General features: G+C 35.7%; 1 protein-coding gene across 2 annotated transcripts; it reads right to left on the reverse strand.

Annotated features, from left to right (window-relative positions):
* Positions 1 to 2225: 2225 nt before the first annotated feature.
* LOC110785968 (multisubstrate pseudouridine synthase 7) lies at positions 2226 to 21366 on the reverse strand. Of its 2 annotated transcripts, none has more exons than XM_056827503.1 (21): positions 21122 to 21366; positions 20946 to 21024; positions 20641 to 20838; positions 17082 to 17293; positions 16656 to 16728; positions 16361 to 16417; positions 13860 to 13939; positions 13709 to 13771; positions 13541 to 13628; positions 13197 to 13300; positions 12973 to 13075; positions 8726 to 8799; positions 7560 to 7624; positions 7270 to 7439; positions 5652 to 5719; positions 5501 to 5561; positions 3716 to 3753; positions 3550 to 3618; positions 3135 to 3444; positions 2851 to 2931; positions 2226 to 2627 (listed from the first exon to the last, which is right to left on the reverse strand). In XM_056827503.1, the coding sequence occupies exons 1-20, from the start codon at positions 21346 to 21348 to the stop codon at positions 2896 to 2898; spliced, it is 2175 nt and encodes a 724-aa protein (XP_056683481.1). In that variant the 5' UTR covers positions 21349 to 21366; the 3' UTR covers positions 2226 to 2627; positions 2851 to 2895. The 2 variants fall into 2 exon arrangements, with proteins under 2 accessions (XP_056683481.1, XP_056683480.1); XM_056827502.1 differs by having other exon boundaries at positions 2226 to 2647; positions 21122 to 21365.
* Positions 21367 to 21759: the final 393 nt, after the last annotated feature.

The following is a 21759-nucleotide window of genomic DNA, read 5'->3' on the forward strand; positions in this document are numbered from 1 at the left end:
GACACCCAACAAGGGAGAGTGCTCCTTGAGGGTTACCGCAAGCTAAAAGATAAACTATTTAGGTACGGGCGTATGTCCAACAAGGGAGAGTGCTCCTTGAGTACTATCGCAAGGTGGGAGACGTCCCGCAAAGCTAACTTGTCAGTTACCAAGTAAAATGAAGGTTTTATGAAAGATAATGGGAATTATTAAAGTTTCAAGTTATAAATAATGTTTCATTGCATTTATGAAAATGTTTTACTATGTTCTATTCTCCTTGATTACAAAGTAAATAAAATGAATTGAAATGAGTTTACGCTGTTAGGGTAGTATGTTACTGGGCCTCGGCTCACGATGTTGCTTTTGTTTTAGGTACGAAGAAGATCATGGGATGCCTTAGAGTGAGGATGCAACCATCAAATTCACGATCGATGCTTAATAAAGATAATCATGTTTCACTAATAATAATGGATGAACCAATTGAACTCTAAGTCAAATTTCAACTATTGAGTTGGATTTTAATATTTATAATTAATCAATGTTAGGAACATTTATTAAATTTCATTTAGATTTCGATGTAAATATTAAAAAATAAATCGAAGTGAAGTATAATTACTGTTACTCGACAGTAGTCAGTAAATGTAAAAAGGTTATGTCGCCTTGTATTTCCCACGAGGGAGATACGGCAAGTGACGCTCCGACTAAATTAGGGTTTCCGCTGCTAATTAAAGATAATTAACCTAATTAATGGTGTTTAGAAGTCGGGGTGTTACACTTAGTTTATATATTATTGATTCAGAAATACAAAAATGATGCATCTAGAAATTGAAGTCGTGTAAAGAATAACTTCTGCAAGGAAAACAAAAGCAGGAGGAGGAGGAGAAGAAGAAGAAGAAGAAGAAGAAGAAGAAGAAGAAGAAGAAGAAGAAGAAGAAGAAAATTTTGACAACAATGAAAACCAAAGACTTGGTAGAGGAAGGAGAGGACCCGGACGTGGAAAGAGAGGACGTGCTTGTGGAAAGAATGGACATGGACGCTGCGATTAGTATTTTTTAGTTCAAAAATCATTTGAGTTTAATGTCATTTATTTAATAGATGCAAATAATTAGAATGTCGTAGTTAAAAACAACTAACCATATAGTTAATGTTTTTCTTAATTACTGTTCAAGAGTTATAATTACTCTTACTCTTGATATACTTACTCTTTTTATTTCAGTAATATGATATATAATAGTAACTATATAATAGAAAAAGTTACTATATGACCTCTAAAGCATTTATATCATATTGTTTATTTTATAATATAATAATTGTTACGTAGTATATAGTTAAAATTACTTTTTTTTATATGATATAGTTACACTTTGAATTGAATAGTTATTCTTATCTAAAGGGCTATATTATTATTATTTTCATAGTTACTATTCTGAAGATATAGTTATTTTATTGAACATATAATTTCTATAATTTATTCTTTTTGTCTGCAAGAAAGAATATATAATTATTCTTAATTTTGATATAGTTACTCTTTATGATAACATTAACTAAATGATATATAATAGTAACTATAGAATAAAAAAAAAAGTTACTATGTGATATAGAAGAGTAACTATTTCTATACGATAGAAATATTTACTATATAATATAAAGCAGTCAATATCTTTGTGTATACATTATTAAGTAATTGAGTTCTTATCAAAATGACATCAAAAAATTATTGAATGACTATTAGATTAATTATATTACATAAAAGTACAACTATATCAACTTAACAATTACTATATGATCTTTGCATATGTCGCATATATTAATAATTATATTGTTAAAATTTACTGTATGACTAGTAGAGTAAATATATTGCATATAAGTAAACTATATCAACGTAAGAGACTAAGAGTTACTATATAGGCCACGGATTTTTTGGATCACGTGAACATTACTTGTTCGTGTCATCTTTAAAAGCTGTAAAATACCTAAAATATTCTGGTCCACACCAATAATAGCGTGGACCTGGTCCATGCAAGTGGGATTGTTATTCTTATATGAAGTGAAACTAAAAACTCGAACATAAGTGAAGTGAATGGACAGCAAGCAAAGCTCTAACAAGGGCGTAAGTTCCAGGAAGTTTTGTTACTCTGCTTATAATAAACCTGTAAGAGAGAGTTCACCCACGAGACCACAACTATGATACGTGTAGTCCAAATGATTACCGGTACCAAAGCAAACCTCATTACAAGCTAAGAAAATTGAAAATACAAAAAAGTTTCATTATTACGTCCACTGCCGATCTCAGTTACAGAAAAAGGGAACAATACCTACAAAAACAAATTTATAGGTTTTAACAATATCTTGTTAGTGTACAGTGCTTCTCAGAGCACAAGAAGAATGAACTGAATTCTGTGCTTGATCATGCATAATACAAATTACAAGGTGTGCACCTGCACCCCCAGTGAATAGTACTCTGTAATTTTCTTATTATTATGCAAGGGAGAAGAGCATCAAAGCATGTACGATTGCATTCCAATGGCATATCTAGTGTCTGCTTATGAATCCCATGGGCCGTCCATATATCATGTGATCTGTTAAGTTAAACGCATGTAACCATCTCTAGGCAAGTTTCCAAGTCTTGGCAATGGAGACTAAAGGAGCTGCCAAATCACCGCGCACGCTGCTTAAGTCAATACCAAAACCAGCAAATATTATCTACTCTTTTACACTTGAGTGGTGCGTTGAATACATCAAAACAAACTGAAGATAATGATGCATTGGAAAGCAGATTTTTTTTAAAATATATCTTATTTTCATGTTGCTTTTACAGTATAACATCCTAAACCATCACTACAGAACACAACAGTAATCTAGAAAATATACCTTTCTGTGTGCATATCCATCAGATGAATGTGTTGCTTCATGCAGCTACACCTGGTCGTTCAATGTTTTATGAAACGCAACCTGTAGTAGTATGGTTATTGTGAAGTTAGATACCAACAATTTACTGACTAAGGGTTGGGGTAAAGGCACTGTATTGAGAAACTCATTGACCTCCCATAAGGACGTCAAAAGGCAACGGGTATAATAACACAAATATCTTGCAGAAATAAATGAGCAAATTAGTATTCTCAAGAATGATACATCAGGAAGATTTAACTACGTACAGATGTTGATGTTTTGAGGAGTTCCCTGATAGCCATTGTAGCATAGCACGACGATGGGAGGGTAAAACTGAGCTTAAGAGCTGTCTGTGAGGCCTCCAAATCAGAGCTCTGATTTGCACTATCTACCTCAGCGCTATCTGAAGTTCCGTCTTTGCACTTTACTGGTACATTAAGGGAATCGGGTGAATTGACATTGCTTCCATTGGCGGTATCCTCCTTTTGAACCTTATTTCCAGATTCAGACTTGGCAAGAATGTCCAAATCTGTATCTGCCAAAGGTGTACTAGGATCCTTATACTTGAGTACTTCCCTGAAAAAGGACAATGTGAAATCCTTATACAGATAACATTTCTGCTGCAACCGAACCAGAGATCAACTTAAATCCAAATTGAACAAGAACGAAGGAGTACCGTACCATACAAAATCAATTGGTTTTTGGAAAACACGTCTATAACCTCCACTCATACTTGTTATTGAGAATTCTCTGAAAAGGAGAATAAAGTCATTAGAATGCTAAATTCTGGGACTGTCGGAGTTGAATTCTACTATGAATGGAAGCTCAGGATAGCTGAATAACTTACTTGACATTGTGTACACTTTCACTCAAGCTGATATTATCCTGACAAACACCCAAAAACACTTGCATAAATAAAATGGGGGGAATGTCTAAAGACTGTCAAGTCTACAAAAAGCTAACATAAATACACAAAAGCTAGCATGAGCGAATCTTTCTCAGCTTATGTTACCAACAACCAAAAACTAGAGCGCTCTCAAAAATTGATCCAACCGGCAAATTAATGGTCAAACATTCGACTTAAAACAACATAACGACCTGCATAATGCATAGAAACATGGATTTGACCCTAAAGCAACCCAAATACCAACCTGAACTGAACCAAACTTTAACTAGCTATCTCTCCTCATTTGACAGGTGTTCAAAGACCTATTGAGTATTGACATCCTTTCCTCACTCAATTCAAAAACTAGGTTACAGATTCCATTCTTCAGTTTGCTGTTAAACATTGATCGGGACGAACAGATAGAGAAGTAAATCTGCTGCTCTATGGCAGGGATAGTAGTCATGTTGGTACAGAACCCTGGAAGACTACAGCAAGGGTACCTTATTACTACAAGATTACTTTGATTCCATGTGATTTTGAAGTCTTTCCTCACCAAAACACTTTTTAAAGATATGAAGTTAAGTTGATCACTTTGTATTTTTTTACAGAAGAAAACAAAAATAACCACATATTCTCTCCGTCCCAAGTTAATCGTCGCACCAAGATTTTCACGGATTTTTTATGTGTTTGGAGTAATTTTTTACTTGAACGTGAGAGGATGTGGGGCCATAACTTTTGATAGTGGGAAGAGAGAGATAATAAAACATTAGTAGTTTCATGCGTAAAGAAGTATTACAATTAAATTGGGACGGATATACGTAGAAAGTGTGACAATAAATTGGGAAGGAGGGAGTATATAACAAACTATTATAAATTACAAGCCTAGATGGAAAGAAATTTCCAGGGTCAGGGACAAAAGCAAGGATCGGTCATTATTAACTTCAAATCTACTAGAACTAAAATCGGAATATTGAACAGCATACGACACTGATTATCACACTAACAAAAGCCAAAAAAGCTGAAGACAGGAGGACATTAAGCCTACTAAAGAAAAACTAAAACAAGTGCAAAGAAAATCGGCAGGGTCATCAAATAATAATTTATCACGCATTATAAAACCTCTCTGGACAAAGCAACCTTGCCAATCAAGAGTGACCCCCCACTCAGAATGTGTCCCCCTTTTTATTGTTTGGCTACGTGTTCATATTTATATTTAAGACCTTGAAACCTTGCCAGACATCAAAGTCCTGGTGAAGAGGCATCCCTCGCTAACTTTCAGAGAAGGCCTCGTCTGATATCAGTTGTCCAAACCGAGATAACGGGACTTATGATTGCTGTAAATTAACAAGGCCTCCTCTAATATCAGTGTCAAATTTGACAACCTTTCGACATTCTCATGCTTTAACTTTATTCGGTTAGAGAAACTTTCGTTTTCTACTACCTCCATTTCGCAATACATGCATCATTTCTCATTTGGGACTACATCAATCAACTTTGACAATCTTTCTTTCACCATTATGAAAAAAAAATACATAGTCAAGTGAGATCTTGTTAAATTCGTATCAATACGAGGATTTCAAATATCAACTTTTTATAATTTTTGCTTATACGCATTTAGAGATATTAATGTCCAAAGAAGCGTGTTGGAATACGTGCAAAAAGATGTTGCATGTATTGTGGAACGGAAGTAGTATTAACCTGTACACGTTGGCATCATCCTGCAAATATTCAATTGAGCAAACATACCTTCTTAGCTAAGTCATGATAGACATCAGCAACATCATTCGCTGGATATATTGCCCTTGAACTGCCACAGTATTTGTGTTAATGGGAAAGAAAGTCATAATCTAACGTCATACCAGTGCAAGTGTCCAACGTAAATATGACAGTAACTCACCCGGGCAATGGAAGGATAACATCATCAATGGTATACTTCTGTTTGAGCAAATCTTCCTCATCAACAGCCTGATCGGCAGTTATTAGAGTTAAATAAGACCAATAATAAGCTTGTTGACCTATACAACCTCGCAAATCAAAAGTGTCAAAACAATAAATCATAGCGAAATGCAACGTAGGACTGCTAGAATGTATTTAAGCAACAAAGGCTCTGTGAAGAACCATAACAAGGTCCCTGTAACAATTTAAAAAACATCCAAACAAAAATGATCCTTACTGCTCAAGCACTTTAATTATGCAGTCTCTCCAAGCAGTTTCACATCAGGAGAGACATCGCATACCTCACCAAAACCTTCAGGTTTTCTACTAGACAGATTGCCACTTAGCAAAACCACCATCAGGTCCAGAGGAAAGAAAAGGAGAACCCAAGGGAATATATCACAAAGATAAAAGAATAGAACGATTGACAATCAACTCATATACAATACAAAGGGTATGCTATGTTAAAGTTTGGTTTCATTAGTGCACCATACTAAGTTCAAAGATGAAAGACTTTGTAATAGGAGTAACATAGAGACACTGATTGATTCAGGACCTCAAACTACGTAGTCAATTTAGTGGTTCACTCCATATTTATATTAAATAATACACAAAAAATTCCTTTTTTAAGATAAGATCCACACATGATGTCATTCACTTTCAGAAAAAAGCTTCAAATAGTACTCGTATTTATATGAAGCCAAGGAATCAAGAAAGATATGGAGTTCGGTTTCCCAAACTAATTAGTGCTAGAAGTTCGCAAAATTTCCATGCAACAATACCAAGATGTCCATACAGCATTGGACTTAAGTAACTCAGGAAGCCTGGTGGAGTGTCAAATCTATCAATCAAATTTCACTTGAACGGGCGAGTTGCTGCAGCTTTCAGCTCCTCAAATTATTATTTTTCTTTCCATTAAGTGTAATTTCTGACAGGTATATACACTCCTTTTCAGATAGCTAATTAAATTTAAGGACGGTATGGATGGCTTTCAACTCCAAATTATACATAACTTTCATTTAATCAAAAGGTAATTAGGTCTTCTACAAATGAATACAAGTATAAATAATAGGCTCTATCATATTCTTAAGCCTTTCAATATTTACAGCAGTTCACCCATGATGATTCCAACTAAAAACACTAGCACCGCAAACAGTAGCTTAAAAGTTAAAAGTTTGTTCACTCCTAAAAAATAAAAGTAGAAGTTCAAACTTTTTAATGATTACAATTGTTTGGATACTTAGACTACATAAGACTTCCACCCATGCATTCCAACCCCCCCCCCCCCCCCCCCCCTCTTAAACCAACCAACCCCCAACAGGAACAAGTTCAATTGAACCACTTTGAGAGCTAAATACAATCTGAAAACTATAATTAGATAGGTTACGATTTGGTTTTATCAAACATCACACCATGACATTAAATAAAAAAAATATTGGTTTTATACTTTTATTATTCTAGCAGAAGCCTGTTTTTCCTTACACACACAGAGAAGCATCACTATTGTGTAAGATGCAAGCGAACAAAATTACAACATAATACAAAAGGATGTTGGGTTGCAGAAATTTTAAGCATCTTACTTTGACTGAAAAAATCTTTTCATCAGGGACATCAATTTCAATCTCTTCTAGATTAATACTATTGTCTGCCTCAACAATAATATCATCCTCACATTCTGTACGGGCAGATATGATCTCGCTGGAATCTTCTTTGCAATATACCAGATCTCCAACAATAACTCTGTCCGCTCCTGCCACAGTTGAAAACTTGAAAAAATAGCTAGTGTAACGAACAGATGATCAAGGAGGCAAGTAGGAAACGACGACAAATTTTCTCCAAATATTACATAAGGTGGTTGCAAATCACATACCATACTTCTGTAATCTAACACTTGCCGCATGATTCCACAGGTAGCTTTGGTAACTGTGTACATACCTAACAGAGAACCAATAGAACATGTCATAATTCCGGTCCACACTATTAGGCATTTAGGCATAAATGCAAGCTTAATGACTTCCCACTTGCTACTCGGCACATACACGGGGAGAATTGAGCAATTACGGGACTATAATCTCTATACTACCCAGAGTTTCAAAATAAAGAACTTCAAGTACTTGTGATTTCAGCATTCGTCAACCTCAAACATTAGAGAACATCACTTCATATCATGAAAAGTCGGGAGGAAATTTTGCAAAGTAATAAATGGAACAAAGTATTGGTATACTTCAAGTATTCTATCAGGACAACCCAGAAAACTAGCTCAAGACTATGAGCTAAAGACGCCTAGATAAGCACATCTCACAACTACTATCAATACCTCAACTCTCCCACCCACACAGACACACACAAAAGTCCTGGAATTTATTACCAGAACCTGCAAAAACAGATATGTGGTACGTGCTGCAGCGGTACACCCATAGAGTAGTTTCACAAAGCTAATTAGCGATTAAGCCTTATACTGAATCACATGTTCCACAACACTGCATCCATAACATCAAGTATTACTAATTAGTAATTACAGAACCAAAGTTATGCAATATCAATTTTCAATAAAGGTTCATATTCATATTCTTTAGCTTGGACATTAAACAAATAAAGGCTTGATAACTGTTTGAGATTTTCCCACAAAGTCAAACGGCAGACGTTCACTGCATTTTGGATCAAGAGTCGATCAGAAAAGACCTCTCTGTTATTATTATAGAGTAACACCGCGTACATGCAGCCTATTTAAACCTGCACTAGGCAGGCATCTCTTTAAAGGAAATGTGAATTTGGGATATCGTTGATTTACCACATACCTGATGTGCTAGCTTCTTGATGTTACAGAACTATGTCAAAGAACATGTTTACTAATAAGGTGTGTGCTTAGTTATCCATAATGCCCTGCCAATAGTACATTATATTGCTAGAAAACTTTGATATAATTAATAAAAGCCTACACGTATAGATAGTGAAATAATCTGCATCCATTCTTCTCAGGAATACAGATCTCTCACAGAGAGCAACAAAAGCTGGACAACTAGCACAGCCACTTACATCATTCTCATTGTTCTAGGTATAGCCTTTAGTGCCTGCTGGTAATTCCCAGGGGACTTCTTTAGACACAGCAACTGTAAAGTTAGAAAGAGATAATCAAATAAACGAGCTAAAGCTAGTTACGTTCAAATCAAATAAAGTTCCTTCTTGTATAGCAATAAAATCCCATAATAAGGAAAGGAGAAAAAACTAAAAACAATTAAAAAAAAGGGCGTGAAAAAGAAAAAAATATGAAAAAGATGAAAAGCAAACATTCAGTTAGAGGTCAAATTGTGGATGCCTCCCACACTTGGTCGTTTGTGTAATTGTCTTAAGTAGAGTGGAGTCTAAGGGCCTGTACGTGCATTTTGGGGAGGTGTGCTACCACTTTGAGCTTCTTTGACCTAAGAGCTTATGAAAACTTTTGAATACCTTGGTGTGCTCTAATGGACCAAGTAAAAGTGTTGAAAAATGTGCCCTCTAGCCTTCTAGAATAGTCCTCCCCACTCCCATAACACTGGCATACATTCGGAAGAAAGTTTCTTTGAAAGTCACTCATTTGTCTTAGATTGTGGACCACTTCTGGGACGGGTTAACTTGGGCATGACCATGTAAATACTTATAAGAAAAGTTGTTTAAAAAAAGACTGTGTCACTTTATTGCTTTATTGAAAGGAGTTAAGGAAACCCTTGCAATATCTCACTCGCCCTCTAAGGCAACTTAGGGGTTTAAAAAGCTTGTTTCACATGCTAAGTGCAACTTGATTCCTACGAAAGTGAGTTAGTGTTATATTCTTCCTCGTTCTTGTTTTATTTCTATGTTTCCGTTTTGTTCAAATAAAATCATTTCTCCTCCCCTTTCTATATGCTCGTTTTGGTACGTAGTCGGTTAAGTGAAGCTTTTTGGTCGGGTTCAAGATTCAAGAATGGTCTCACCGGAAAAAGATACTTTCGAGAAACAATGAGCACGACTGAAGTAACTATCCATACAAATCCATTTACGGATCTATATGCTTTGGCTGGAACTGGAAGTTCAAGAATAGGCGGCTGGTATACTACCATAACGAAATTGCCTTTTCTTTTTTTTTTATTCGGATAGGATTTTTGTTGGCTTCGTTGGGAGGCATGTCACTCCTAGGGTAGTATTTTGGTTTTTTTTTCTTGTTTCGTTTAGATTAGTTTTCTATCTTTTTGCTTGTTTTAGCCTCCTTTGTTCATTCCTTGCATAGCTAACGTAATTGGTTCAACTGGACTGGAAGTTCAAGAACAGGCGGCTGGTATACTACCATAACGAAATTGCCTTTTCTTTTTTTATTCGGATAGGATTTCCGTTGGCTTCGTTGGCAGGCATGTCACTCCTAGGGTAGTATTTTGGTTATTTTTTTTCTTGTTTCATTTAGTTTTTGTTTTCTACCTTTTTGCTTGTTTTAGCCTCCTTTGTTCATTCCTTGCATAGTTAACGTAATTGCTCGTTTTTACACCTTTTCCTTCTTTCCCCTTTCTGCAAGCTTTTGCTTTTTCACAAGTGTGTTCGTGTGTAGGGAAAGCATGTGAATGGGAGCGAATGTTGATTCGGAGATCAAGAGCGGACAAGTGAAGTCAACATTGGTCCAAGGAAAGAAGTAGCCTTGAAAGAGGTTTGATCGAACCAAATTTAAACAAAAGTTAGAGATTCAAGTGAAGAAAACGGATTCGGTGGAAGCTTACTATGTTCGCGTGAACTCGTTCAGTGAATTAGCTACTGTTTGTGCTGGTTTTTCTTTAGGTTCGGTCGAACTCCACAACGGCCTAACTGAACCTACCCTTTAGTTTGGTCGAACCTTTCTCTTGGTCCGATCAAGCTTGCTAACGGCACTGCGCTTCTTTTCATGGCTATATATAGTATCTAGAGTAGCTTTTAGAAGATACTTTAATTTTTGCAAAAAGTTCATAATTTATTTTTGAGAGAGGAAGTGTAGAAACTTGAATGCTTCATTTTTATTTTGAAATCAATTGTTCTTGAATCAATCTTCACTCTTGGATTTGAAGCTTCTTTAGTATAATTTATCTAACCCTTCATCTAATTATTGTCATTAATTTCTAGTTTTATTTATTGTTCTCTTTTGTTCTACCATTAATCAAAACCCCCCAAAAAATATGGCCTTTTGTTCTTCAATCTTCATTTTGCCTTGTTTCTTTTTATTTTCCTTGGTTTTCTATGATTGAACTTGTTGGTTGCTTGGCTAATCTAGCAAGTTTTAGTTATATTAATTATTGTCTTGTTGATTCCTTTGTTTATAGAGTTGATTGTTGCGATGAGACTAGTAATGACTTGATTAAGAATTTTTCTTTTGATTTCTTGGGAATGAATGCTTCTATTGAATACCTTGTGCTACGATTTGTTGTCAACAATATGAGTGAGTAGTCCTTGAATTGGGGGTTGGTTGGAGACCTAGTTGTGCTAGTCATGAGTTGATTTGGGGCTTTTGTTGGGAAGCTTTCAAGTAAATTTGTGGGGAAATTGGGGTGTCTATTTGTTCAATTACTTCAACAATGCACATGTTGATGTATGCTTTGGGGCCTTGTATGACTTTGTCCCATTGTCATTCTTTAGGTTGAACTTTATCCCCTATTCCCGGGTTAGTTCCTTTTCTCGCATGGTTACTGTTATCAAGCTAGCTAAGCCAATTACGTGTTTAATTGTGGTTCAAGAGAAATCTAGAGCATTCAATTCGTTTTGTCTCCCTAATAAAGTCGAGGGAGGCGGCTAGGGTGGAGTCTTTTAGTCTAGTTGGTTTGATGGCTTCTAATTCTCAAGTTACTATTCCCTCCGTCCCTTTTTATTCTTTACGTTTGGTATCATGCACGCGATTTAACAAATAATTAATGTAGGTAAAGATTCTTTTTTTTCTTACTTAAACAATGCAAATTGCATTTATTAATAATGTTTTCACTTTTATCCAAAATCTGACATTGGGAAAGTGAGAAATATTTAATGTTCCAATGGGAAGTGTGAGAGATATAATGGTCCAATGAATTTGATTCGTTTAAATTAATCACTTGGCACGATTTTTGACGACAAAATATTAGGACTTTTATGTTACAATATAAAAGGAAATATTCTAAATGTAAATATTAAAATGGGACACCCAAAACGGAATACGTAATGGATAAAAGGGACGGAAGGAGTACCTAGCTTCCCTCTTTCTCCCTTGATGTCTTGTCCTAGTGCAATTGGTGTTGAATGTCAATCCCTAGTTTCTCTTAATTCTTGAACTTCTTTTCAAAACAATTACTTCTTTTATTCAGTGTCTCTTTTCCAAAACAAAAACCCCTTTTCGGACTACCTTATGTAACGCTAATCATTACGAAACTTGCAACTCCTAGTGGATTTGACCTTTACTAGTTTGTATTGGTTGGTTTAAAATATTGATAAAGGAATAGTAGTCCAACTAGTGTATAAAAAAGCACAAGGCGCACTAAAGCAATAAGAGTCCTAGAGCATAAGCGCAAGGCGCACGCCTCTTCGTAGTGAAGCACACTTTTAATGTTAAAGGTTCCTTAACAATTATGCAAATATATGCGACTAAAATAGAGTATTTAAACCACAAAAACATATAAAAATCATATTTGCTTGGAGGTGGGGTCTTCTTCAAGATTCTAGAATCAAGTGTCTGATGAATTATTCCTCCTATCAATTACTTCATACCAAATTAACCTGATCTGAAACCTGCCTAACCAACCTTTTTGACAGGTTTAAAAATATAAAAATATGGGCAAATAAAAGAAGGGCATAACCACAAGATTCACAACAACAGTCTCCGTAAAGTCTAAATTTTTTTTGAGGGAATCCGTAAAGTCTAAATTGATTATTCGATGAAGATCATTTCAGCAAATCACACTAAAAAAAGATTGAAGGCCATACAAACTGAATGAAAGGGATGCTCCTTCAAGGTAAGATCACAACTCCAAGCGATTACTAATCAAATGTTTACCACCGATGAGTTGTATAGCTTTATAAATAACTCCTTAGATCGAAATGATGGGATATTTTTACCAGGTGTAAAGGTTGTCCATATTCTTGGCTCCAAAACAAAACAAACTTAGCAGCAAAAACTACAATTTCATAACACGATATAAACATCAGATTGTTTTTAAACGCAAAGTAACATAAAAACATTCACAGTGCCCAACTTATTCCGTTAATAAGAAGCCTTGAATTGTAACGATGGCACAGATTATATAAAAACAGTAACCTCCTCCAGTAGAAGTTAGCAAGCATTTACTTACAACTGATCTCTCAGCAACCATATGATGCGGCATTCGCCTCAGTGCTCCTTCAACATCTTTGCTTTCCTTGTAATGTTCCCGAATCATTCTCACCGCTTCCCTTTGTAACGCAAAATCTCAGTCAAGGAAGACTTGGGTTATTTCACAATGAACTAGTATAACTGAAAAAAGTTCACAAGATGGCTTGGGTTGTCCAGTAAATTATAAAATTAGCTGCAAGGATATCCCCCTCCCTAGGATCAAGAATCATATCAATGGCAGCTTTCCACTCTCCACGAAGTAAAGCTGCTCCGATAAGATGAGTTGGTACAGAACCACTTCCAAATCTCTGTATTTATCCATGGCAACATTGCTTCACTTAGTTAGTGTGACGTCAACATAAACAAAGATGAGTAACATTTTCATTGGGAGCACACATGAGACAAGTAGTTTCTAAAACAACAGTGTGAGAGACTTCAGCTCAACAGCCTCACAGTATTGGGAAGGATTATACTATTATAGGAAACTCAAAATAAAGACCACTAACACAGTGAAATAATGCAGTAGCACAGAGAAGCAGCAGAAATACCTGTAGACCAAAATAGTTAATAAACCCATGCTTTCCTAAGGCATCTGCACATGCTCTGATAGAGTCTTCAGAATCAGCAGAAACACCTCTGAGAATCAGCAGAAACAGTTGATGATAAAGGACAAAAGTGACTGCTCAAAAGTCCATACTTCATCAATGAAGTCATACCTTAACGTTATTGTAAATCTATTGCCAAAAAGCTGGCCGAGCTGAAGCCCTTCTTTGACATAGCTAGAAAGTCAAAAAGAAGTGTCGTCACGGCATATAGAAGTAGCATCAAGAAGCATCAAACTTTCAACACCCATTTTTTTTATCATACCAGAAATCACCCACTTTTATACCAATCAACCTTGCATTGAGGGAAGCCAATCTACTAGCCCGCTGCTTGAACATAGTTACCTGTGAGGAAAGATAAAAGTAAGTACATTGCTTCACAAAATGTGTATCCGGTTAACCAACATACTCAAACACTGTGATCACAATACATTTTTGCCAACAGAAAACTTCTAGATATGCAAATAAGTCAGCAGAAGCAAAAAAAATCAAGTAAGGAAAGAACATGCACAAGGGGGAAAAACATACACAAATGAGCCCAAGCTTAGTTATCAAAACAAATATATGTATAGTAATAACTATATGTTAAAACATAAAGGCTAAAGGAAGGGTCAAGGGGACAGGGCAGAGAATTGTGGAAAACATGCCAACATAAACAAGAAACTTCCCTCGGTCCTTGACAGGACTTCACTTGAAACTGCTACTTCAGAAGAATGAACAACAACAACAACAACAACAACCACAAAGCCTTAGTCCCAAAATGATTTGGGGTCGGCTAACATGAATCGACGTAGGAGATCGTCATTGTTACCAATCAAACCAGAAAGGAGCAGGAAGTAAAAAAAGAAAAAACAAGGAAGAAAAAGTGGAATTAATGAAAGTAAGATAAGAGAAAAATGTATATATATTATAGAAGAAATATTGTAAGAGATAATAAAAAATAAGTAAAGTTTAAAATAAATGAATAAGTAAAATAAGTACATTTCAAAATAGCATGTAAAATTAAAAAAAAATTTAAAGAAATTTAAAAATAAAATAAAAAGAAAATTAAAAAATAAAAAGAAATAAAGGAAAGCACGATTTGCATCAAATTTCCCTCTATATCTTTTCACGGTTTCACTCATGCTATTTCTTAACATAATGTACATCAACTGCTTCATATATAAAGATTGCAGTTGTTAAAGGAAACTAGAAAGACCTAAGCAGTTTGAAAGTCAACTGCTACAAAATATTCTGAATGAAGCAACAGAAAATCAAGAAAACAGTGTCAAAAAAGGAGTTCAACAATCACTAACATTTTGATAGAATGCCATATCAGGTCTTTCCAGGGTCAAGACCTACCTAACTTGCAAGTGACATCAAGGAGTGGGGTCTTCGTGTCCGCAAAATATCAAAGGGGCAAGATCAAGAACTGACTTTGGCCATAAAATTTTCAAATAACTTCCAAAGCAAAGGACTCTGGTAAATCTTTCATTTTATCAGAAAAGGAGAGGGTCAGTAATATCCAAAGTTTCGAGTATGTCCAAATGGCCCATGTCTTAGGTGGCAATAAATAGTGGTAATGGAAATGCTATTATATGTACTATTGTAAGGGAAGTCTCATGGTAATGTACATTGGTAATGAAAGCCTATAGTCTACAGCACATCTAGCACATGAATAGGAAAAATAAACTAGCTTGCTGCATTAACAACAAAGCAAAGTTGATGATTCAATATAGGAACCGCCATTTAAAGTTCCAAGCTTACTGACCTCATTTGGGCAGCCAAGAGGGGAGACGACACTGACTGAAATAATAGAGAAGATCAGCAAATACTGCTTAAAAGTATCATTTTGATTGGAGGAAAAATCCTAGTATGTAGACCTTGAAGATAGACCTGGAACATGGACTTCTAAGTTGATTAGTTGATTTGATTTTTGTTTATTCAGTTGATGTCATATAAAAGTCATGGTATTTTCAATTTGGCTACTATCCAATTTTTTCAGTTTGGGTCAGACTTTCCAATTAATTAGGGGTAGAACGAGTTTAAGAATGATTATTAGATGAAGAATTAACAAAAATAGAAGAAATTATAGAGAGGAAAAAAAGGAGAAAGTATTGGGATGGAGAGATAGAAGGGGTTGATGTGATGGAGAGAGATGAGTTGTTTTAAACTCAATATAGAAGTGTGAAAAACTCTTTCGGACTAAATTTGACGGGCAAGTGCGGAAAAACACTAGGGAGGGAGTATGAAAATCAATATATACGCTAAATTATTTTTTTGGCTCGAAGATAAATAGTATGATGTCAGATTGTTTAGCATACGGTTTGAGTATGGTTTGGTAAGGATTAGTCAATCATTCATGATTCCATTTTTCCCCATCTATTTGAATACAGAATAAGTTGCAGATTATGCATTTTAAAAGTCCATATGTCACTTGCATCCACATGGTGTAAAATTAGTATAACTGTATAAGTTATCATACAATTCTACTACCCAATGTCTCTAGTGGGGCTCTGGCTTATGGCATATTGTACATAGAGCCTTACATTGCATTCCTGCAATTACAGAGAGGCCTTGGCATCTGAAGACTGAAGGTAACATGAACCGCATGTTTACGTTTCACCACATGCTGTTTTACAGGACTATGAGCTTCCGACCAATAATCAAATATGCAGTAATTAAAACTAACTAAAATGCCCCAGTTATCTACTTATCTTTCAGTGACTAGGCAGAAAATAAATAGATTGAGTAATAACATCAAGATCAGCTGCAAGGAGAATATACCTGTTGGGTAGATACCGAGCGCTTATCCTTTGTACCTGAAAACCCAAATGCTCTAGGCTGCAAAACAAATATGTAACAAGTCTTAGTAAAGTATTGATTGTTGACGATGTCACAATAGTACAGATATGCAATTTACAATTAACTAAAAATACATGCTAGAAACCGTCAAATCGTCCAGGAAGAGTAAGAATTTTCAATTCATTAATATGTTGCATGTCTTTTCATTGCCAATGAAGCCAGTGGAATATATTTAAATTTTCTGCAACATATAAGCAGAGAAAATTGGGAAAGGTACCTGGACACCAAGCATCTTGCCAATCAACCTCAGGACCTCTTGAGTATCCTTGTTCTCCTTGTAAAGGTGAAACCTCCATGAATAAATCAACGGAGAAATAAGTCAAAATTAGATAGAAACATGAAGTACTTTACAAGCAAAAGAATTTTGCAATACTCTCACATTCTATTAAAAATATATGAGAGAAATGTAAAAGGAACTCATGTCTGTAGAACAGATACTGATGTTTTTATCTATCCAATTCAAGCCTCGTACAAGAGTTTGGCAGGATCAATTTGCAAATTACAACCAAATATACCCTATCTCTCCTCTCTTTAATTAGCATTATGCACCGAATTCATTATGTCCCCATTACAGATATAAAATGGTAACCTGTCTTCGCATCAATACTATGGAAGACACGGACTGACAGACAAATGATCTTACCTAAGGAACTTGCCAAGATGCTCTGGCCAGTCAGCGCCCCTCTTATCAAATGGCTTTTCATCCCTATCTTTCCGCTTCCTGAAATTTCTGCCCTTACTTTGATTCCCTGACGAACTAGGCCGCACACGAATGCATTTCGATGAATCTTTAGGACCATCTATTGTGTCTGTGACAAGAAATTTCAATTTCTCCTTGAAGAAGTTGTGCACAGCCTGAAGCATCTCAAACATACACGATATTAACTTTTGCCCAGAAAAGGCCAAGTGATAACTTAATAATAACTGGAAGGGGGTGAATGGGTTACTACCCAAACCATTCACAGGTTAATTAACAACATCTATGAAATCATGCAATCACCTTCAATACCTCAACGCCAGCCTTTCAAAAAGACTATAGACCATTATAAGGTGCACAATAGTGCTTCCCTCTGTTGTACAAAAACAAAATAACAAAGTTGAAAGCAAATCGTATTTATCCAATTATCACAAGTTCACAAGCAATCGCATTATCAAACTCATATAGTCATTTGGCATGGCTCCAACTTCAACATGTCAATGAGGGCCAAGCAAATTATTACCCCATGAAATGCTGCAGTGCAGGTTGAGCATCAGCAGCAAGCTGAAAAACGCTACTTTCGCCTCTGCCATACACAGCTCCCAAAAGGCAGAGATGTTTGGCGGCTTTGGCGATGGAACAACAGCATCCATTATTGTGTTGGATTGCAACATCAAAGCCCGTATATCAGTAGAAATACTATAGGGTATAGCTACTTCCTCTCATTGCGCTCAAGCATCATCTTTTTTCTTTTTCCACCTTGCACAACCGATGACTAAGTGGAACCCTCGTCATGGGTTGTGTCTAGGTTAAGAAATGCCAGAAAATAACATATCTTCCCTATAAGTGGTGATAGAGGTAACCTAGAAAATATCTCTTTGCACATCAGTAGAAATACTATAGGCTATAGCTACTTCCTCTCAATGCGCTCAAGCATCATCTTTTTTCTTTTTTCCACCTTGCATAATCGATGACTAAGTGGAACCCTCGTCATGGCCTCATGGATTCTCTAGGCTAAGAACCTCCAGAAAATAGCATATATTCCTCTTATGAAATGGAGATAGAGGTAACCTAGATAATATCTCTTCGCATATTAGCAAAGCATAAAAAGATCTAAACTAGCTTTCACATTATAGCTCAATGTAACTAAGAGCTTGTGTTGACCCATCCATGAAACACAAGCTGGAGACGTGTCGGCCTATATTCCCACCAATGTGCACTCCAATATTGATGGACAAATCTGTTTTAATCTAGGTCTCCGTGGTAAAAAGGGAAGTTTTCCTTGAGACACTCATTTCTCGACTTAAGATTGAATTGACCACATTGAAATAACCCTACTTCCTATCAGACGATTCAAATAGACCATGCATTTAAATTATGATAGGGGAACTTCGAATCCATGCATTTAAAGGTCAAGTCATGTGTTATCCACATAGACTTAATTATGATAAACACCTTATTTTCGTTTTGGGGGGTGATGCAAGAGTTAATATTTCTTTCTTCAATTACAAGCGGCACTAATAAGAAAATATGTATATGTCTACCTATGGTTGTGTTCTCTATTACTCCTTGTTCGAATCAGACCACACCAGACTTTAACAAATTCACAATAGATCACCTTAGGACATTTTTAAATTAAAATAAAATCAAACAAACCTTGAAAAACTTGAAACAATAAACAACTTCAACTTTGTGTTAGTACACTTTATTCACTGCTGTTGAGTGAATTTTGTGAAAAACAAACGTAGGCTTACTCTAGTAATATAAGTCACAATCTTTGTTTTAAAAGGGCGCAAGCGAAGGCGAAGGCGCACGCCCTTTAGATACGAGGCGCACCTTTATATTTTATTTTATTTTTTATTTTTTCCAATGATGCTAGTTCAAATAAGAGGAAAAAACAACTACTATATTTTTGTTAGGGGAAAAAACTATAGTTGGATCAGTAAGTCGATGTAAAATTAAAAAGAAAAACGAAAAAATGTGGTTGATGAAGGTGATCAAAGAAAAGAAGAGAGCAATGACATCAATACTAGAGGACACAAGCCTGAAACGCTTCACTGGAGTCGGTCACATGAAGTCTAACGCCGAAAACAATCAAAGATCGCTCGCTAGCATTATTTGTCATCATCGGCGAGTGGCCAACCAAAGTTTAAAATTAGGGGATTTTTTTATAATTAGGGGGTTTCAATTTAGGGATTGAAATGGAGTAAATTCATGAAATAAATTTAGGGCTTTTACTCGAATATGCTTCACAAAGAATGAGTTGAGTTAATTTGGACAAAAGTTGTCTTTTTAATATTTTTAACTCGGTCATCCTCAATCCCTTGCCTCTTAATCAAAGGCGCTCCGGGGAAAAAATTTGGTCTTCCGGTTATGGATAGCATTGATTTCGCAGAGGGATCCGCTATGGCCTGCACCTGAAGGCTAGGCGCACCAAGGCACGCTTTTTAAAACTAAGGTCACAACAAGTTGGGATTTTACCAATCTTCCCATTATTTAGGTTTTGTTGATACGAGTCACATGTCAGACATCTCTTTTTTTAAGGTTGGTTTCAGACATCTCTACCATAGAATTGAATAGAGCCCTTGAGGGTTGCGGGAAAGGTTTTTCTAATCAGTCTTACACCATGATTTACAACCGTTGTATGGTGAATCGACAAATTAAAAAGAACCACTTTATCATTGTAACTCAAAGTTTTGAGAAATGTTCTTTAACTTATAGCGTAAATCCCTAAAGTATATTCTGAATAGAAATAAAATGTCCTTAAATTTAAATATGAGTATAATATTATCTTACTAGCAAACTTAATTGTATTGATATCCATAATGATATCAGCAACAGAATATAACAGTTTATATGATGTTATATCAACATCTCTAACGAATGTTTTCAAAATTCATACGTTACTGAAACAAGTTATCAAATAACCTTTTACATGGTGGAACAATCTTGTTTTAATTTTGTTATCCCTACTCAAATTTCAGACCTTTATAAGTAAGCCCAATAAGCAAAGTATATGATTTTGCTCAAACAAACATCCTCAACCCTTTGAAAGTGTCTTTTTCACCCGAAAACTTTTGAACTTATTTGTATTAAACAGCTCTCAGCATCTTAAACTATTGGCCTTATAAACAAATCTTTGAACTTATCTAAGGCTCTAAGCTTAAAAGCTCCAAAATTTCCTAATTTCTTTATCTAAACCGGAATGAACTTATTAGCTATATTCGGAAATTAATTTATTTGAGCTGGACTAACTTATCAGAACTTAACTTCTTTGGAACTTATTTTTCGAGGAGAAAAAATCACACCCCTAAATCCCTAATCACTAGAAATATTTTAATTGTACCCTAGAAATTAAATCTATAAACAAAGTGTCATATCAAAACAAAGTGTCATGATACAGAGCCATAGGGTAAAAATATTTTTGTTTACACAAATCAAAAGAAATTATTTAGCAACAAAACAAGCTAAATTTATAACCTTGATTACAGACTTGTGTTATTACCGTGCGGTGTACTTTATCAGAACTTGGAGAAAGAACTAATGGAGAACCGTCATGTTCAGCACCAGTACTAATCTTCTCAATCAATTCTTTCAGGCGATCGGCATCCGCGTCACCTGCTAACGACCTAAATGATTCAATTTCTTCAGTGTAACTTTTATCTGATTGCTCAGCTACCACCTCTTCCTTCTTCTCAGCCATCTAACAATATCAAATGGAACAAAATTACACAATCACACACACAATTGCCAGAAGACAGAAAGCAAGCATTTAAACCGCCTCAATTAAAAAAATGAATAAGAAAATACCTCAGGAGGAAGATGCAGTGAAGTTAAATGCACAACATTTCCATCCAAATCAACTTCATTCACAATGAAATCAGAATACCTAAAAAGATCAACAGAATATAGGAAAAACATAACTAGATTGAGACAAATAATATTGGTATTCACTATTAAGCAATGATATTTTTTGAAGTTTATACCTTTGCTTAAGAATGCCGCGAAAACCAGGGAGCTGGGAGATGTAGCAAAGGATTCCGACATCTGGTTCATCTATGTTCTTCAGTGGAGCTTTGATAATGGCGTCTTGTGGTTCACTGATGTTTTCGACGGCAGTGGAGCTCATCGTTGTCGTTGACGGTGAAAGAAATGGGTAGTAGGGTTTAAGAAATTTAGTGCAGATAAATGCAACTGCTCGGTTTTGTAGCATCAGGGATTGGGGGGTTTATGTCATTCTGATGTATAGTTGTATACGGTGCGTTTTAGTTAGTCGACTTCACTGGTGAAAGAAGGGGACAACCAACCAAAGGTAGAGTTTGACTATCAAAATTGTTATGTGTGCCTCGAATCTTCCTTGAAGGATGTTAGGGTGTTATAGTGGAAGGTCTGACTTTAAATGGACATATCTCATGATCTACTCAATATATTGAGTTTATTCAAGTTGGAGATGAAAGTGTGGCTCAATAGCTTTCCAACGCTTGGTCATAAGCTCATTTTGGATGAGAAATGAGGGAGTTATGACTGTTTTACGAGAAGCTGTCATGCAGCAGGGGAAGTTCGGCCGAACCTGCTGGAGGTTCGACCAAACCTGCTGGAAGTTCGGCCAAACTCTTAGGTGGTT

Source organism: Spinacia oleracea, chromosome 4 (assembly GCF_020520425.1).
Source record: "Spinacia oleracea cultivar Varoflay chromosome 4, BTI_SOV_V1, whole genome shotgun sequence".
In the NCBI taxonomy this organism is placed as follows: domain Eukaryota; kingdom Viridiplantae; phylum Streptophyta; class Magnoliopsida; order Caryophyllales; family Amaranthaceae; genus Spinacia; species Spinacia oleracea.